Source organism: Danio rerio, chromosome 18, assembly GCF_049306965.1.
Source record: "Danio rerio strain Tuebingen ecotype United States chromosome 18, GRCz12tu, whole genome shotgun sequence".
Lineage (NCBI taxonomy): Eukaryota > Metazoa > Chordata > Actinopteri > Cypriniformes > Danionidae > Danio > Danio rerio.
Window position 1 is genome coordinate 38442798 of NC_133193.1, and position 19168 is coordinate 38461965.

The 19168-nt window shown below is 40.8% G+C and overlaps 1 protein-coding gene across 26 annotated transcripts in view; it reads right to left on the reverse strand.

The window, feature by feature from the left end:
- ryr1b (ryanodine receptor 1b (skeletal)) overlaps positions 1-19168 on the reverse strand; it is a 243794-nt gene that overhangs the window by 29627 nt on the left and 194999 nt on the right. For 14 of the 26 annotated variants that reach the window (XM_073929492.1, XM_073929491.1, XM_073929471.1 and 11 more), the window contains 5 exons: positions 10341-10420; positions 10141-10217; positions 9714-9787; positions 8312-8329; positions 1108-1188 (listed from right to left, as the gene is read on the reverse strand). In XM_073929492.1, coding sequence (XP_073785593.1) covers positions 1108-1188; positions 8312-8329; positions 9714-9787; positions 10141-10217; positions 10341-10420 — 330 coding nt within the window. 26 annotated transcript variants of the gene reach the window in all.

Genomic DNA, 19168 nt, shown 5'->3' on the forward strand with positions numbered 1-19168 from the left:
ACTGATTTATTTTATCTTTGCCATGATGACAGTAAATATTATAATAATAAGACACTTCTATACATCTTAAAGTGACATTTAAAGCCTTAACTAGGTTAATTAGGTTAACTAGGCAGGTTAGAGTATTAAGGGAAGTAAAAAAAAAAATGATAGTTTATTCAGTAGACTATTGGAAAAAAAATAGCTTAAAGGGGCTATTAATTTTCTTGAAATGGCGATTAAAAAATTATAAACTGCTTTTATTCTAGTCAAAATAAAACAAATAAGACTTTCACCAGAAGAAAAAATATTATCAGACACACTGTGGAAATTTCCTTGCTCTGCTAAACATCATTTGGGAAATATAAGAAAAGAGGAAAAAAATAATAATTAGGGGGCTAATAATTCTGACTTCAACTGTATCAGTGTTTATTTTGTTAATAAAAATGGTCACATTTATATTCACTGACAATCTTTAATTCCAAGAGTAGGGTAAGACGAAGACAAGATGGATAACATTAGATGCTAACAGGGACTACATCCGCATGCAATTTTGTTGACAAAAAAAAATAAAATACAAGACTAAAATGAAGTTAAAAAGTGATCAGTTATTAACCAAATATCTTTTTTACAATCCGCTGCATTGTGCTGTTTATTCATTATATTAGTGGATCAGAGCACATGCATTCATAGTTTTTACTTTTCAGCTGACCAAAAGCTCTGCAGCTCTGTCATGTTAGCCACAGGGTTTTTCAACTGGTGAACCATGACCTGATCCCGGCTACGGAGGTACTTTGCTTCAGCCCTTTAAGTAGCCTATTGTTAAAAATGTAATGTAATTCAGTGATAAAACAGTCCATACAGTTAAGAAATTATGGACATCTGTTTCATGAGCCATGACATGATGATGAATCTTTGGACAATAGCGTCTGCTAAATGACTAAATGTATATGTAAAATGACTGACTGACAACCTGATGCTAGATCGCAGCTTTTCTTAGTTTTTTTTAAGGACAAATATACATTAAAACAAATGTTGTGACAAAATAAAAACTTGATTATTGTGTGCACTTATGTGCCAGGTGTCCTATTTTTAAAAAATTTATAATTTAAGTCTCTAGAAGCTCACCATTATTGTGGCCTTCACAAAGCAGTTGCAGGAAGCGGAAAAGGTCGCAAGTGAATTCATCATCTGCCATCACTTTCTCCTCTAAAAAGGGAAACACACAAACAGCATGAATGTGAGGCAAGACAAACTAAACAGTGTCTTATTATTAGATATTATTACTTTCCAACTATTAAAAAAGTAGTTAATGTGAAAAACTAATTACAAAAGAGCCAGTTTTGATACTAAAACCTTTTAGATTTGAATATTAACAGAAGTTTCCTATGTTGATGGTAAAATATCATCCTTAGTCCACTTAATAAATAGATTCATATATAAGAAATAGTCAACCCAAAAATGTAACCCTGTCATCGTTTACCTACCTCATTTTGTTCCAAACCCATATAATGTACCGTTTTCTTGTATGATTTAGATAAATAAATAAAATTAAAACATCATAAACAAATATTTTATATCAAATATAGTATAAATGAGGTCTGAACTCACTTTATGACACCTTTAGAAGTTTTTTTTTCACCTTAAGAAGTCTTTCTTTCTTTCTTTCTTTCTTTCTTTCTTTCCATTTTGAAAGACATTTACTAAGCTTTCCAGTGATTTATTTGACCAATACAACTTCTAATATTATTCTGTAAATAAGAGTATACAGGTTTGGAACGACACAGGGTTAAGTGAATCACACTAACTAATATCACTTTCATTTTTGGGTCAACTGTCCCTTTAGAAACTTTGGGTGTTCTTTGATTTTAATCACAGCACTTTCAGCCCCCATTAGCATGTTAGTAGAACCACAAAAGACCTGCTGTGCCACATCCGTTTAGCTGTTTACTGAAGCAGACCAGCAAACGAGGAGACCTGACATCAACACAACGTTTAACACTAGTAGACACACACACTGACAAATCACACATGAAAAATACGGCCACTTCAAAGGGACAAACATTAATACAATAACTGAGAAAAAAAAACAGAGACATGAACAAAAGTGTACAAGGACACACATGAAAAAAATCACAGACACGGAAAACACAATAACAGTGAGATCTTCATGAAGAACATACATGGAGAAGAGTTTTGATCTTCTTAGACAAGACCTAAAAATTTAAAACACACTGACTCACAATCATGCAAAACAGATCTACTGCACTCCTGGAGGAGATGGAGAAAAAGGGAAAGATGAGCCATGGGAAGTTGAGGCCTCAATGGATTAATGTGCCCTGAAGTTTATATATGGAAATAAGTTGCTATTAAACAGAGTAATTCTGGGTGCACACCAAATGCTAATTTAGTTACTTGTGCGAGTACTGTAGATTACATACAAAGTCAATTGAAACTAGCAAATAGAAGCAACTTTCCACAAGGGAAGTGTAAATGACATTGAATGCATGAAGTGTTTGCTGTGATCGCATGGAAATTGTCTTAACAGTGTCTTCCGTGCAAGTACAAAAAATTCAACTTGAGAAGAAAACTTATGCAAGGTTAAAAAAACATCCTGTGAGTAATCTATAGAGAGTGATGGAATGGTTTGCGTCTGGTGTGAACCCAGCACAAGACTACGAGAAAAAAACAAAAAAACAAAACATGAAAATATCCTTGTTTTCCCTTAATAAAATAAATAGTGAACATATGGAAGTTAGATTAGATAAATATGGAAGTTAGGTTAGATAAATAAATAAAAAAACAAACAAATAAATAAATAAATAAATAAACAAATAAATAAATAGTCAAAATATAAAAATAGTTGTCATTTCAAAACTTAGTTAGGGTGCTTTCACACCTATACTTTTGTTTCAGAACTTGTCTATGTGAATCCAGCTATCGCGCTCGGATCCACACCAAAACAATAGGTCCGAGATCGCCTGAATGAGGTGGTCTTGGCTTGATTGAAACGAACTCTGGAGTGGATCGATTGTAGTGAAAAAGCGATACGATTCGAGCCTGGCTATATCACATTGGTTTATGGATATGTAAAAGGCATACGGCTATATGAAGAGAGAATTATGAGTAGGGCCGGAGGTCATTCCAGACATCCAAGTCTCCCAGAGGTTTCGGGGATCTCCCGCAAATGCACAGAGACTCCCGGATGACCGCAAACGAGTGACAATCTCCCGGATATTGCACGTTCCCTCCCGGTCCTCAAATACATTGCGCACCCTTCTCACCCCTCCCCTTGCATCCCTCCTCACTCTTCAGACACGTCGCGTGCACGATGTCAAACAACACCAAACCACCACCCCCCCTGACAGCTGAGCGGGACTCAGCAAAATAAACCGTGAAACTCTGACCAATCTCAGGAGAGTTTACTCACACATGACTTGTTTTAGCTCTTTTGGCCTGTTTAGAAACTTTGCCGTGTGAAAGCAAACCACACCAAGAAAAAAGAGCAACAATGTAACAATTTTAATCCCTGTTTAGGAACAAATGAATCAATTCACAGATGTGAAAGCACCTTTAATCAAAAAAAAAAAAAAAAAAAGTAAGAAAAAAATAGTGCAAAACATATTTAAAATTCAATTAACATAAAACAAAATAAAATTAAATTATTGTTTGGTCACAGAAATCAAGCATTACAGTTTAGCCATCTGGTTTTAGGATCTACTGTCTACAGATAAGAAAGATATAAGTCATATGAGTATAAAGCATTAGTAAATGTTAGATAACTACGTTGTGGGCCAGTGAAATCTTGAAAAAAAAAAAAAAAAAAAAAACTATTGGCAACTTTAAGTCTTGCAATTTTGGCTTTTATCACAATTCAACTGCAAATTCAGCATTGCAAGACAAAAAAAATGTCTGAACAGAAACAAACTGATTCAAACTGTGTTCACCATGAAATGCTCTCCATAAAGCTTTTAAAACTGGATCATTCTGTTCAATTTTGAAAACAGTTCAGTTTAGGGAACACATATAGTTTTTACTATAGACTGATTGCTTATTAGCATATTACTATGTTGGCTGTTTATTAGTACTTTTAAAAAACGTATCTTGTTTATTTAAAATTCCTACCCTATAACATAAATAGTACAGTTACTACCTTGCTCATATCAATACACAGGACAAACTATTCCTCAATATAAAATGATGACAACAGTTTTTCTATAACTGAAGAATATAGAATAGTATGACAGCTTGGTTAAAGTCAAAAGCAGCAATAGGCTGTGTTTGATTATTCACATTTCCTAGTCAGATTATAACAATGATATTTTCCCTTTCTTTTAGTTTATCTAAGCTGATATTAAACAAACTATAGAGCTGCAATATATATATATATATATATATATATATATATATATATATATATATATATATATATATATATATAGCGTAATGTATATAAATACATTATGTTATAATGTTATAGTATATATATATATATATTTTTTTGCCATTGTTTAAAATTTCTATTCTTTTAAAAATATATTTTCAAGTGAAGTTTAACAGAATGACGAATTGTTTAGAGTATTTTCTATAATATTTTTTTTCTTCTGTGGAAAGGTTTAACTATGTTGGTTTGGCTGGAAAAAAAAGTAGCTTTTCATTTTGCTTATTGGCTGTTTTACCTTATTTGCCTAGTTAACATAACCTAGTTAAGTTACTGTCATGCAAAATAAATAACATATTATGTACTGTCACTCACACGCACACACACACACACACACACACATACACACACGCGCACACACACGCGCACACACACACACACACACGCACACACACACACACACACACACACACACACACGCACACACACACACACAAACACACACACACACACACACACACACATACACACACACACACACGCATATTTATATACAGCATACAGTTGAAGTCAGAATTATTAGCCCCCCTCAATTATTAGACCGCTTGTTTATTTTTTCCCCAATTTCTGTTTAAGGGAGAGCAGATTTTTTCAACACGTTTCTAAACATAATAATTTTAATAACTCATTTCTAATAACTGATTTATTTTATCTTTACCATGATGACTGTATATAATATTTTACTAGATATTTTAAGACACTTCTATACAGCTTAAAGTGACATTTAAAGGCTTAACTAGGTTAATTAAGGTAACTAGGCAGGCTAGGGGAATTAGGCAAGTTATTGTATAATGATGGTTTGTTCTATAGATTATCGAGAAAAAATATAGCTTAAAGGGGCTAATAATTTTGTCTCTAAAATGGTAGATAAAAAATTCAAAACAGCTTTTATTCTAGCGGAAATAAAACAAAGAAGACTTTCTCCAGAAGAAAAAATATTATCAGACATACTGTGAAAATGTCCTTGCTCTGTTAAATATTTAATATAAAATATAATATATAATATAATAATATAAAATATTTAAAAAAGAAGAAAAAAAATCGAAGGGGGCTAATAATTCTGACTTCAACTGTATCTATATGGAGAGCAAATGTTCATAAGTGAAAGATTAGTTAAAAGCTTTTTACAATTGTTTTGCCACAAATCGAAGAACCCTGGTGTCAATTTATTAATATATTACCTGTTGTGTTATATATTTTATACATATGTTTATACAACAGTTCTGTCTGGTTCTCGAATCTGATAGACGTGAGATATGTAAGTAATATCAGCACCCATACAGCCTCTTTACCCTTTGTGTATTACTCCGCCCACATACAGTCAGCAACAAGCAGAGGACAGTCTACAGTTTGACAAATATTACAGCTGTTGGACAACATAATGTGCTTTTAAGACTTTTTTAGTTCAGAATGTACTTGTTTAGATTGTAACTATGCAGTTTATTTAGAAGAATAGTGACTATTTTTAAATATTTACAATTTCTGAGAGACAGCGCATCAGCAGCCATAGCCTGCCATACTGAGTAGTAGACCAACGCGGGTTGACGTTTTCATCCACAAGATGGCGACAGGACTGCAAAATAGATTACACCTTAAAAAAGACTGATAATAAGCCTTTAGAAGGCTCAAACAGCGTAACTACAGCAGATCAAATCATTATTAAACTGGTAAGTGATATTCCAAGTCAATCTCTCTATTTTGTATTATATAGTGCTGTATTTATAACGTTACCATAAGTAATTGTAGCGCATTAAGTGTGAGATATGGAACTTACGCATCAGGTGTTGTGTGTGTTGTGTTGGCAGAGAGAAAGATGAGATGCCCAAATCTATTTAACGTTTTTCCTTCTTGGAAACACAACAGCAGTCTGGTAGTAACTGCGCTGCTCTTTTGGGGGTTTATTATTGTGATATTGTAACAGTCGCTTAATGTTTGATAAGCATTTTATATAAATGTCCTGTCCCGTTTAAGAGGACTTCTTCTGTGGTTGTTTTACCTTTGAAATATAAACACACATGCACGGGAGCTCAGTTCAGTTCAGTGAGCTCTGAGAAGTGTGTGATGGTCGCTCTACCGCTATATAATTCTTTTATTTCAATTATGGAAAATTTATTTTGCGACATACTTTTATGTAGTCGACAGCACTTGGGAGAAATGCAAAAAGGCAAATAGGATGAGCGAAATAGTTTGTCTGCTTTTATGTAATCATAAAAGTCTCTGGGTAAACACCAGGGACACCTGGCACCCGTCACAATATACCGATTGCAACAGAAAAAAATACTGTAGACGGTAATAGACTGTACGGAAATATCTCTGTCTGATGGCATTGTCACGTTCAGCCTTATAATCCTACAATGTGAGCAAAATCAGCTGTTTTGTGATCACTTTAGACATTACACTATAGAGAGTCATTCAAACACTAGCTCTAAAGTGATGTTGGTGAATTAATAACAGCTTCTGCTGTTTTGAATGGCGGAAGAAAGTAGTTCCTAATACAAAAGGGTTTTTAGACTCTCCATGTTTGATTTTTTTTTACATACAATTATGCAGTTGAACTGTTGTATAAACGCAATATCACACTCGTAGCAGTAAGCTATGGCTGTATATCAGCACTGGTGGGACGCTAAGGCACTCTGCCTAAGGCCTCGTGCCAACGCACACCTCCCACCAGTGCTGATATACAGTCATATTGCATTGCTACTTGTATGATATCGCTCATATATATGTATATGATAAGGTTGAAAACAAATAAAGAGTGATTTTTGCAATATTTGACAAATATGACATTTTATATACAGCATGTGAAATCCAAATTTAATTTGTATATGTTGACATATATCATGTAATAGTTCAGCTTTTAATATGGGATTGTGCAGTCAGAAACACTTATGTTAACTTTACTATTTTTTTTTTTACAGTAAACCTGTGTTATGATTGAATCAATGAAACTACTTCAGTGATTCAACTGTCTGTACAGTTCCCTCTACACAATGTAAAATATGATACAACCTGTATCATATTTTAAACAACAATATTTAATGATTGTTAATGATTGTTTATTGAAACGGTGTGGATCTTGAGATTATGTGAACCAATGATCCTGTAAATGCAAGACTTCTCTAAAGAAATGAACGCAAGATGCAGAGTTTTGAACACTGGAGAGTCTGTGATAAAACTAGTGCCTGTTTACATTTTTTAAAATTGACATCAGGGTTCTGAAATTTGCTGCAAAACAATTGTGAAAAACTGTAATCAATGTTATTGATGACCATTAAATCAAGGTAAAGAGAGTTCTACAATCTAGGTCATCTCTATTGTTCTCTGCCATTTCAGATGCTTTAATTCTTTTGAAATAAGCATGGCGGCTCATTATTTGAGGGACCTCTTCAAATAATGCTAGATGGCTCATTTGAAAGACATGGGGTATTTTCCTAAATCTGCAAATCATTTCATTTCAGCTCTCTGTGATCTCCTCAGAGAAAACTGATCCGAAAAGAAAGTACAAAAGCCTTTCTTTCCTCTCAATCAGCCAGTGAATGTTGGAGTTACAGTAGATCTGTGAAAACAGCACTCAAGGGCAAAGCGCAAAGAAACTTTACAGCCATTGCTGATTCAAAAACAATTTTTTTTTCAGGAATATCATAAGAAACGCACTTTAAAATTTGTGATATCAAATCTTTCTACTGATTATAAAGAATGTCTCAAATCCTTGGCAATGACTGAAGAGTTATCTTTTAAGTTCCCTTGAGTGCGAAATGAAATGCAGGTAAACTACACGCCAGTGAAAGGAGATCTTCATAATGTAAGAGCTGGAAAAAGGAGGAGGACAGGAGGAGATGGGACAGGAGGAAAGAGGGAGTGATCGTAAAATATAGAGACAAGATTATTTACCACGTTGCAGCTTCATGTCTGAAAAACAAGAAGAGGAAAGAAGGAGAGGAGAGGCATAAACGAGAAGGTTGGGGATGGAGTGATGGTGGTGGAGAGAAAGAGAGAGAGGCAGTGAGTTGGACACAGTTGGACTGTAGGCTTCCAGCATGGGAAATGTAACAGACTGATACATACAGACACGGTACATTATGACGCTTCTGTGGGAAACAAAGTCAATGAACATTAAACAAATACAGTCTAAGTATTACACACACTGAGTGGAAACATCTGCTGTGAACCAAACATTTGTAATATATAATAATAGTATATTACATGCAAGTTTATATTCACACCAAAGGTTGAATTTAAAGCTAAACTTCATAAAATGTTATACGTAAAACTAGTTATTAAAATACATATGTCCAATGGTGTAGTAAACACACATTTTAAAAAATACATTTTCTCAAAACAAATCTTATCCTGTTCATTATTTCTATTTTTAATACTTTTATTAGATGTATTACTTTTAATAAAATAAGTTAAAATAGTTTTTTTAAACATCACGCAAAAGATAGGATTCAATCAATTCAGAAAATATTTTACTTTATTTATGAAAATAAGAACATTTCATTCCGGATTTTACCTTTTCAATTTTATTAATCTCTTTTAATCTGGTTTGTAATGTTAACTTCTCATGCTAAAACATTACTTGGAGTTAAAAGATCTTACCGGGTCCCACTCTTTATAAGAAATAATTTTCCAGGTCATTTCATGCAGCTTTAACTGGTAATTCATGATAAAACCTAGAGAAACCTCACTTGTTTCATATTCAAACATTAAAAAAAAAAAAAAAAAAAAAAGCAAAGCAAAAAAAAAAAACAAAAAAAAAAAACAACAACAACAGAAAACAAATACAGGACAAGATGTATTACTTATGTATTACATTTCCATGACGGAAAACAACCCTCTAGAATACCAGGTTTTCCAGAACGGAAATACCAGGCTTTTTAGAAAACAGTTTGAAACTGTCTGAATTATTCATTCATTTTCCTTCGTCTTAGTCCCTTATTTATCAGGGGTCACCATAGTGGAATGAACCGCCAACTATTCTGGCATATGTTTTATGCATCAGATGCCCTTCAAGCTGCAACCCAGTACTGGGAAACACCCATACACACACACTCATATACTGCGGCCAATTTAGTTAATCCAATTCACCTATAGTGCAAGCCTCGTGGGGAAAACAGGAACACCCAGAGGAAAACGAGAATATGCAAACTCCCCACAGAAATGCGACCATCTTGCTGTGAGGCAACAGTGCTAACCACTGAGCCCCAATTTAAGAATTAGTTTAATATATACTTTTTTAATTCTGTGAAGAGGCACAAGGATATAAAAGAGCTGTCAGTGTTTTTAAACTCACTTGTGCCTTCCTCTGACACCATGCCAAGACCCTCTGCCTTATTCTGCCTCTCAAATGCATTCAGGTCTAGAACACTGGAAAAAAAACAACAACAACATTACATTACATTTATATCACACAGTCTGACAAATTCACTGGCAATAAAATAGCCTATCCATGTGATAAAAACATGTTAGAGAAAAATACATTTAGATTAATCGGGGAAAAAAATAAAATAACAAACAAAAACTCTTGATATTCCATGACTTGGACCCTAAAAACCCATATAAAATTCCCTGACCTACAATGTCTGGAAGAGATCTTTTAAAATTCCATAATATTCCAGAAATCCAATAACCTGAGGGAACCCTGAGGTGTAATGGCATCACCACCCTAGGTGTGCATTATTTTTTAATAATTCAATAAATTTCATCAATTGAACATGTACCTGCAGGTTTGCATGAGAGCTTGTAAGCTCAGGAAAAAGCCGACATCTTTCTTATCCTTCAGGTAATCCAACATCCTCTGTCACACAGACACCAAAGAGAATGTTTACAGAATTGTAAGGGGTTAAAAGATCTGTTCATGTGACATTTAGTAAGAACAAAAGGTGTCATCTATAGAAATCAGAGAGTCTCGTCCACTGACCTGCTGAACATCACTGTTGCCGCCATTAAGGATTGAGATGCCAAGTTTGAGAGTTGAGGACACCATGACTCCTGTCTCACCTAAAACAAATGCATTTTACAAAGCAACATAAACCAAATGTGATACAGAAAGGTCTACAAAGCAAATGCTTGAGGTCAAAATTTTAATTTTAGTTTTTTTTTGTAAACAGTTTAAAAATGTTAAGTTAGGGGGACATATTTTTCCATAAAATAATTTATCCATAAAAATGATTTAACTGCATGTTTGGAACTGTTCAATGAAAGTAAAAAATTAAGTTGAGCAGACTTAGAGTTTTGATTTCTTCACTTGAGCAATTACTAGTGCTAGACGGAATCTGCAGACGTTTTAAGCTATTTATGCAGAGAATTTTTGTAAAAATCTGCGGATTTCTGCAGAATTATTTTGGGAGTATCATAACTAAAACCTTCATATGCAAAATAAAAAAATAATATATATTTTTAACTTTTATTTAATGTTTCAAATGCAAATCCAATTAGATCCACTTTATTTGGTAAACAAAGCATATCTCTCTTAAAATATCTCTACGAAAAGACAGAAAATGTTACTGTACAAACTGCATTGTACATAAATCAGATGAACATTTTTATATTAGTCAATAATATTACTGTAATTAATAAAAAACGAAAGAAATATAGATTTACACACATTTATTCAAGAAAATAAACATAATAAATGATGGGCTAAAAATCTGCAACTTGCATTTTTAAACTAACAGCATGCAAAGAAATTTTGAGTTTATTAAGCTTCTGTGGTTGAAGTTGTGCCAAGTTAGTATACTTGACTTAAACCAGCTTTTTCAGTCAACTTTAAAAAAAGTATTTGGCACAACTTCAACCACTAAAGCTTAATAAACTTTAAAAAAAAATGCCGCCAGTTGCTTTAAAATTTTAAGTTAACTCAACTTTTTATTTATTTTTTTATTTTTATTTTTTTACAGTGTAATGTGAACAAGCCTGTATTTATTTTATGGAACATGCAATGTAATTTAATCCCGTGATTGAAAATATATATTTCCAGCAGTCATTACTCTTCAGTAAAGAATTAGCTTAGTATTATTAGAACATAGTTTATAGTTAGAAATTGTTTTTATTAATTCATTAAGTTTGATTGAACTACACACAGCGTATGGGGAATATTTTCATGGTTAAATAATAATGAATAAACATTTGTTTTATGGTATTAGTTTTGATTTTAGTCAACTATCAATAATATTTCAAAAAAACCATATGATAATACAGTATATAATGCATCACATCATTGGTCAACAAGAAATATTTCTTATTATTTTGACTATTCAAAACAGTTATGTTGCAAATTTACATAAAAAACTGAATTCTTTAAAAAAATTGATTAATAGAAAGTTCAAAAGAACAATATTTATTTTATACAGAAATCTAACCAAAAAGCCCAGATTTAAAAACAATTAAAACTTTTGGTTGAAAAAAAACTTATCCACAGCAGAGTTTCTTCTTGTAAAGCACATCTGCTATTCAAAAAAGCTGAAACCAACTTGATGCAGAATATTGTTTTTTACTACAGTAAATTTTTGTTGCCAGTAACACTGTAAATTTTCAAGTGCCCTGCACAATAGTAATTATTAATTTACAGCGCGCATGCACATTTTACAGTATTACTGGAAATTGTAACAGCATTACTAACAAAATTTACAAGGGCACTGTAAAGTACCAATTACAACTGTGCTGATAAACTACTACCCGAGGTCTCCTCCCTGTGGGACATGCCTGGAAACCTTGCCAGGTAGGCGTTCAGAAGGCATCTGAAACAGATACCTGAGCCTCCTCAGCTGACCTCTCTCGAGATGGCTCGGCCATCTGTTTCAGATGCCTCCAGGACGCCGACCTAGCGAGGTGTTCCAGGTATGTCCCACCGGGAGGCAACCTCAGGGAAGATCCAGGACATGCTGGAGGGACTATGTCTCACGGCTGGCCTGGGAACACCTCGGGACCCCCCCAGAGGAGCTGAAAGAAGTGTCTGGGGAGAGGGAAGTCTGGGGTTCTCTCATAAGACTGCTGCCTCTGTAACCTAGCCCCGGAAAAGAGGCTGAAAATGAATGAGTGAATGAACGAATTTACAGGGTCCTTGAAAATTTTACAGTATTACTGGCAATTTTTACAGCATTTCTGTCAAGGTCTGTGTCCTCCCTGACACTGTGCAAGGTCAAGGAAGACATGGAGCAGGTCTTTCTTGATGCGCTTCCATGGTCTAACCAGACCTTACATTCCTTGCAACGGCCCGTTCCTGGCAAATTCTCCTGAGAAAGAACCTCCTTTCTCAGCAAAAAGGCACTATCAGGCACCTGTGTCCAGATCTCTGGAACCTCCATGTGTGGTCCATAGACAGAGCACAGAATACACAGGTGACCTACCACCTGCAGTGTTTGACACCATCACTTAGGATAGAGCCCCCTTTATGAGCTGCACCTGTGCCGAGAAGTCGAGTCAATTTATTGAGTGGTGTTCTTCTCATCAAGAAGACGCCCAGACATGCCAGATCAGCATTGTACTCTCCTTCCTTCAGGTAAAGCTGGAGAGAAATTTGTCACCCTCCTCACTGAAGGTTTATGTCACTGCCATCTCTGCTCATCGTGACACAGTAGATGGCAGCACATTTGGAAGGCATAATCTGACAATCTAGTTCATCAGAGGCCAAGGCGGCTAAATACATCTTGTCTAGTTCTCATGTCATTTGTAGTCCTCATTTGTAAACAATATCATACTTAATAATAATAATAATAATAATAATAATAATAATAATAATAATAATACACATCATCTTCATCAATAATATTATTTATATTATTATTATTAAAGTATGATTTTTTAATTTACTAATTATATTAAATATTACATTTAATTTCTCATTAAATAGCCTCATGATTTATTTATAGGATTTATAAATATTAGAATGCATGTTTTGTAAGTAATTTTATGTTAATTTAGAATAGACTATGGAATATTCTTAATATTTGTAAAGGAAACTATATGCGCCATGTACATATATTTCAATTAACATGGAAAGCGAGTGCATGTTTTTACCAAAACTGGTATTGGATTTTGTTTTGTAATGCGTGTGCTTTTAAAACAATCTAATTTACACAAAGAAATTGTAGGGTCCTTCTAAAGAAGTTGGTACTCCACCCCATTTAGAGCATCAATATGGGCGTTTTATGTTATAGCTAATGTGGTTGAAATGATAGATCTGCGACAGGGAAACTATAGGTTTTTGGAAACAATCATTAGGACATCGTTCATTTCCCAAACAATGCATCATACTATGATAGTTCAGCCACGAGTTACGTTGTTGTTTGGGAAAAGCACCACTGAAAGGGAACATCTTGGTTACTGATAAAGGCATCCGACTTCTGTGAAGTAACTTCTCCGCCAGCTGATTCATTGGCCTGTTTTCCTACTCTTCAAAGTGATTGGTCATCGGATGATAACCCACAATGTTCTCTTCAGGGAACGTTCGAGGTTACTAAAGTAACCCTTCGTTCCCCGAGGAGGGGAACGGAAGCACTATAAGTGGATTTGATTTGTAAAATCCACGCATTGGGAGGATTCGGATCAGAAGCCGCTTGTCTGGAGAGTATTGAACGGGCCAATGAATGAAATTAATTGGCAGCGTAAGCTTGCGCAGGTGTGCGACATCTGCAATTATCTCAGCATATAAGCTCACCTGAAGCCAGCAGACGCCATCCTTTTAAGCTGAAGAGACTTTCAAACAGCTAAGGGACAGTCATTATGGCGACGGAGTATAGTGCTTCCGTTCCCCTCCTCGGGGAACGAAGGGTTACTTTAGTAACCTCGAACGTTCCCCTTCGGGGGGAACTTCAGCACTATAAGTGGATTTGATTTGTAAAATCCACGCATTGGGAGCCCATTGAAAGCGCCATAATGACTGCACCTTACCAACACCCCCGATGAGGAGATAGTCAAGCAAGCGTGACGCACCCACATCATGGGGGGCGCGGTCCTCCAACGTGTCCCTGGCCCTAATTTATCCTACTTCAACAGAAGTTTTACGGATTTAGATATATTTTTTGGGAAGTCGTGAGCATCTAGACAATTCTAGGAAATACGACAGTACGTTGGGAAGCGTGCAATCCCGATAGGGAGGACGCTGCGGAGGCCATCCGTTACCCAAGGGGGGGATAGATGGCAGAATTTACATATGGACTAGCCCTAAAAAGGGGGAGTACGCATAGCAAAAGAGTGGTTAGCGGAGAGGGAAGACACGGGTCCACCCAGGGGGGGGACTTAACCGTGGCGGAATAAGCATATGGGATCGCCTAGTGGGGATCACGCATAGCAGGCACCTATACCCAAAACGCGGGCTGACCAGCGGGCAGACCTACAACGTAGTGGGCCAGCAAGTGACTCCTCCGCTGAGTCAGTGCTGGGGGCCACGGAGGAATCTGCAGGGCTCACCTGACGGGGAACTTTACTGACAGATAAAAAAGGCGCACGTACCTCCGTGTTAGGGAGAATGGCGCAGCAAGCGTGTTTCAACACCCTACCGAGTTGTCTCCTCAATCACCAAAGGGTTACCTAATACCCTTGAGGAAACCGGCTCCACTCGCAGATTGTAAAACCTTGCAAATGTGTTGGGTGTCGCCCAGCCCGCAGCTCTACAGATGTCTGTTAGAGAGGCGCCGCGTGCACGCGCCCAAGAGGATGCAACGCTCCGAGTGGAGTGTGCACGAACTCCCGGGGGACACGGCTGACCTCGACTCGAATAAGCGAGTGAAATGGCATCCACAATCCAGTGGGATAATCTTTGTTTTGATACGGCACTTCCCTGCTGCCGACCGCCATAACAGACAAAGAGCTGCTCAGATGATCTAAAATTCTGAGTACGGTCCACATAAATGCGCAGAGCGCGAACTGGACAAAGTAAAGAAAGGGCTGGGTCTGCCTCCTCCGGGGGCAGCGCTTGCAGGTTCACTACCTGATCTCTAAAGGGGGTGGTAGGAACCTTGGGCACATAACCGGGGCGGGGTCTCAGGATGACGTGAGAGTAATCCGGCCCGAATTCCAGGCACGAGTCACTGACCGAAAATGCCTCCAGGTCCCCGACCCTCTTGATGGAGGCCAACGCAACCAGCAGAGCTGTCTTCAGGGACAGAAATCTTAGAGATACTGATTCGAGTGGCTCAAAGGGATCGGATCGCAGACTTGTGAGAACGAGGGCGAGATCCCAAGAGGGCATGAGAGGGGGGCGAGATGGATTAATTCGCCTAGCACCCCTAAGGAACTGGATGACCAGGTTATGCTTTCCCACGGTGCCGCCAGCTACCGCGCTATGAAAAGCGGAGATGGCGGCCACGTAAACCTTGAGAGTGGAGGGCGACAGCCTGCTGTCCAACTTCTCTTGAAGGAAAGAGAGCACAACACTAATCTGGCAATTTCGGGGGTCTTCTCTGCGAGAGACGCACCATTCAGTGAATAGACTCCACTTCAGGGCGTAGGCGCGCCTCGTGGAGGGGGCTCTAGCCTGAGTGATGGTATTAACCACCGCAGTCGGTAGGTTACCTAAGTCTTCCTCGCGTCTAGGGACCACACGTGGAGGTTCCAAAGATCGGGGCGAGGGTGCCAGATGGTGCCCTGTCCCTGAGAGAGTAGGTCCTCTCTCAAAGGGATCCGCCAGGGGAGGGCCGTCGTGAGGTGTGAGAGCTCTGATGTCCAGGTCCGGTTGGGCCAAAGGGGCGCAACTAGCAGAACCTGTTCCTCGTCCTCCCTGACCTTGCACAGAAACTGCGCGAGCAGGCTCACTGGGGGAAACGCATACTTGCGCATGCCCCGAGGCCAGCTGTGGGCCAGTGCATCCGTGCCGAGAGAGCCCTCGGTCAGGGAAAAAAACAACTGGCAGTGAGCGTTCTCGGGAGAAGCAAACAGATCGATCTGGGCCTCCCCGAATCGCGCCCATATCAGCTGAACAGACTCGGGGTGGAGTCTCCATTCTCCAGGACGTAACAGCTGTCGTGAGAGCGCATCGGCTGCACGATTGAGCGTGCCTGGGACGTGAATGGCGCGCAGCGATTTCAGCCGCGGGTGACTCCAGAGGAGCAGACGGCGGGCGAGCTGAGACATGCGGCGAGAGCGCATACCCCCCATGCGGTTGATATACGCCGCCGCCGCCATACTGTCCGTCCTGACCAGCACGTGTTGCCGCTCCAGCACCGGTAAAAAGCGGTGGAGAGCGAGGAACACTGCCAACAGCTCTAGGCGATTGATATGCCAATGCAGCTGGGCACCCTTCCAGAGGCCCGCAGCCGCATGCCCGCGACACACGGCCCCCCAACCCGTGTTGGAAGCGTCTGTTGAAACAACAACATGGCTGGACGCCTGTCCTAGAGGCACACCGGCCTGTAGGAACGAGGGGTCGTTCCAAGGGCTGAGGGCGCGGCGACACAGCGCAGTAACCGAGACCCGGTGTGTGCCCGCGTGCCATGCGCGTCTGGGGACCCGATCGTGAAGCCAGTGCTGAAGTGGTCTCATATGGAGCAACCCAAGCGGCGTGACGGCGGCTGTGGATGCCATATGCCCCAGGAGCCTCTGAAAGAATTTCAGTGGGACCACTAGTTTGCTGTCGAGCTCCCTCAGACAGTTCAGCAACAGGCGAGCGCGTTCCTCGGAGAGGTGCGCTACCATGGTGATCGAGTCCAGCTCCATCCCGAGAAAAGAAATCCTCTGCACGGGGGCGAGTTTGCTCTTTTCTCGGTTGACCTGAAGCCCCAGTAGGCGGAGATGCCGAAGCACCTTGTCCCTGTGCATAATCAATTGCTCCCGCGAGTGGGCTAAAATCAGCCAGTCGTCGAGATAATTGAGTATGCGAATGCCCGCGAGCCGAAGGGGCGCTAGGGCACCCTCCGCGAGTTTGGTGAAGACCCGCGGAGACAGAGAGAGCCCGAAGGGGAGGACCTTGTACTGCCACGCTCGACCTTCGAACGCAAACCGCAGAAATTGGCGGTGGCGTGGAAGAATGGAGACATGGAAATACGCGTCCTTCAGGTCTATGGCTGCAAACCAATCCCGAGGACGAACGCATTGGAGAATGCGCCTCTGCGTGAGCATTCTGAACGGCAGTCTGTGCAGACAGCGGTTCAAAACGCGCAGATCTAGGATTGGCCGTGACCCACCGCTCTTTTTGGGTACGATGAAGTATGGGCTGTAAAACCCACTCTCCATCTCGGCTGGAGGAACCGGCTCGATTGCACCCTTCGCCAGGAGGGCAGCAATCTCCTCTCGCAAGACAGGGGCGGACAGGGGGTTGACCCTGGAGAAATACACGCCCGTAAACTTGGGGGGCCGTTTCGCGAACTGAATCGCGTAACCGAGTCTGATTGTGCGTATGAGCCACCGCGAGGGGCTGGCCCGCGCTAACCAGGCAGGCAGAGCCCTCGCTAATGGAGTCATCGCTACAATCGCTGACGTACCAGCGGTGGGGCAGCGCGGAGTGGGTGTGCTGATCCAGGAAGCACGAGGGTCCCGCGGAAGAGCTGGAGGAGAGCGATTCGCTCTGGCTCCGCACCCTGACTCCGGAGAGGGGGCTGGAGGGCTGAGGGAAGGGAGACCGTCCCCCCAGCGCTCGTGAGCCACTGGCGAAGCATGTAGAGTCTGCGAGCCGGAAGGCAGCGCGTCCCGGACTGGCAGAACTCGTGCAGTCACATCCGGGGAAGGGAAAAAGTGCTCTTTTACTGATGTTTTGGTGGCACTGAAAAGTACCGTTGTTATCGGGGCCCCGCCCTCCAGCGGGGAAAGAGCAAGTTTCCTCTTCTCCGGATGGCCTGTCTCAGGGACGCTTCGCGGTCCGTTTACCGGACTTAACGGCGCCCTGGGCAGGAGGGGCTGCCTGCTTTCGAGGTGAACGCCGCGCCCGCTTGGCCGGAGGCGCAGGCGGGGGCGGGGCAGCACTCGTTGGCGGGCGCCCTCGGCGAGGAACAGCGGAGGTGGATGGCTCGGCGGGCGGAGCGGGCTTACGGCCACGCCGATAGATGACATTGCCCATCGCATCCGACTGCTCTTTCACCGCCTTGAATTCCTGGGTGAATTCACCGACGGTGTCGCCGAACAGGCCAGCCTGGGATATGGGCGAGTCAAGAAAGCGAACTTTGTCAACATCGCGCATATCGGCCAGGTTTAGCCAGAGGTGGCGTTCCTGAACCACAAGTGTGGACATCGTCCTCCCCAGCGCACACGCGGCGGACTTAGTAGTCCGAAGAGCATAGTCGGTCGCGGTGCGCAGCTCATGTAATAAGCTTGGGTTGGACCCGCCCTCGTGCAGCTCGGCCAGCGCCTGCGCTTGGTAGCGCTGGTAGGTGGCCATCGCGTGCAAAGCAGAAGCAGCCTGGCCCGCAGCCTTATAAGCTCTGGCTCCGAGGGAGGCAGACAACCTACAGGCTTTGGACGGGAGGCGGGGCAAACCCCGCCACGTAGAGGCGCCGCGCGGACAAAGATTGACCGCGATAGCGCGCTCCACTGACGGGATCGCCTCATACCCCCTGGCAGCTCCGCCGTCAAGGGCGGTGAGGGCGGAGGCACACGCAGCACGGGCAGAGAAAGGTGCCCTCCAAGACTGCGTGAGCCTACTGTGCACTTCCGGGAAGAAGGGGACGAGAGGCTTCGAAGGCTTCGCCTTCTGGTCCTCTACGTAGCACCCATCTAGTCGGTCCGGCCGCGGAGCTGGGGGATAAACCATCTCCAACCCCACGGCCGAAGCAGCCCGGGAAAGCACGGCTAACATGTCCGCTTCAGGATCCGATTTGA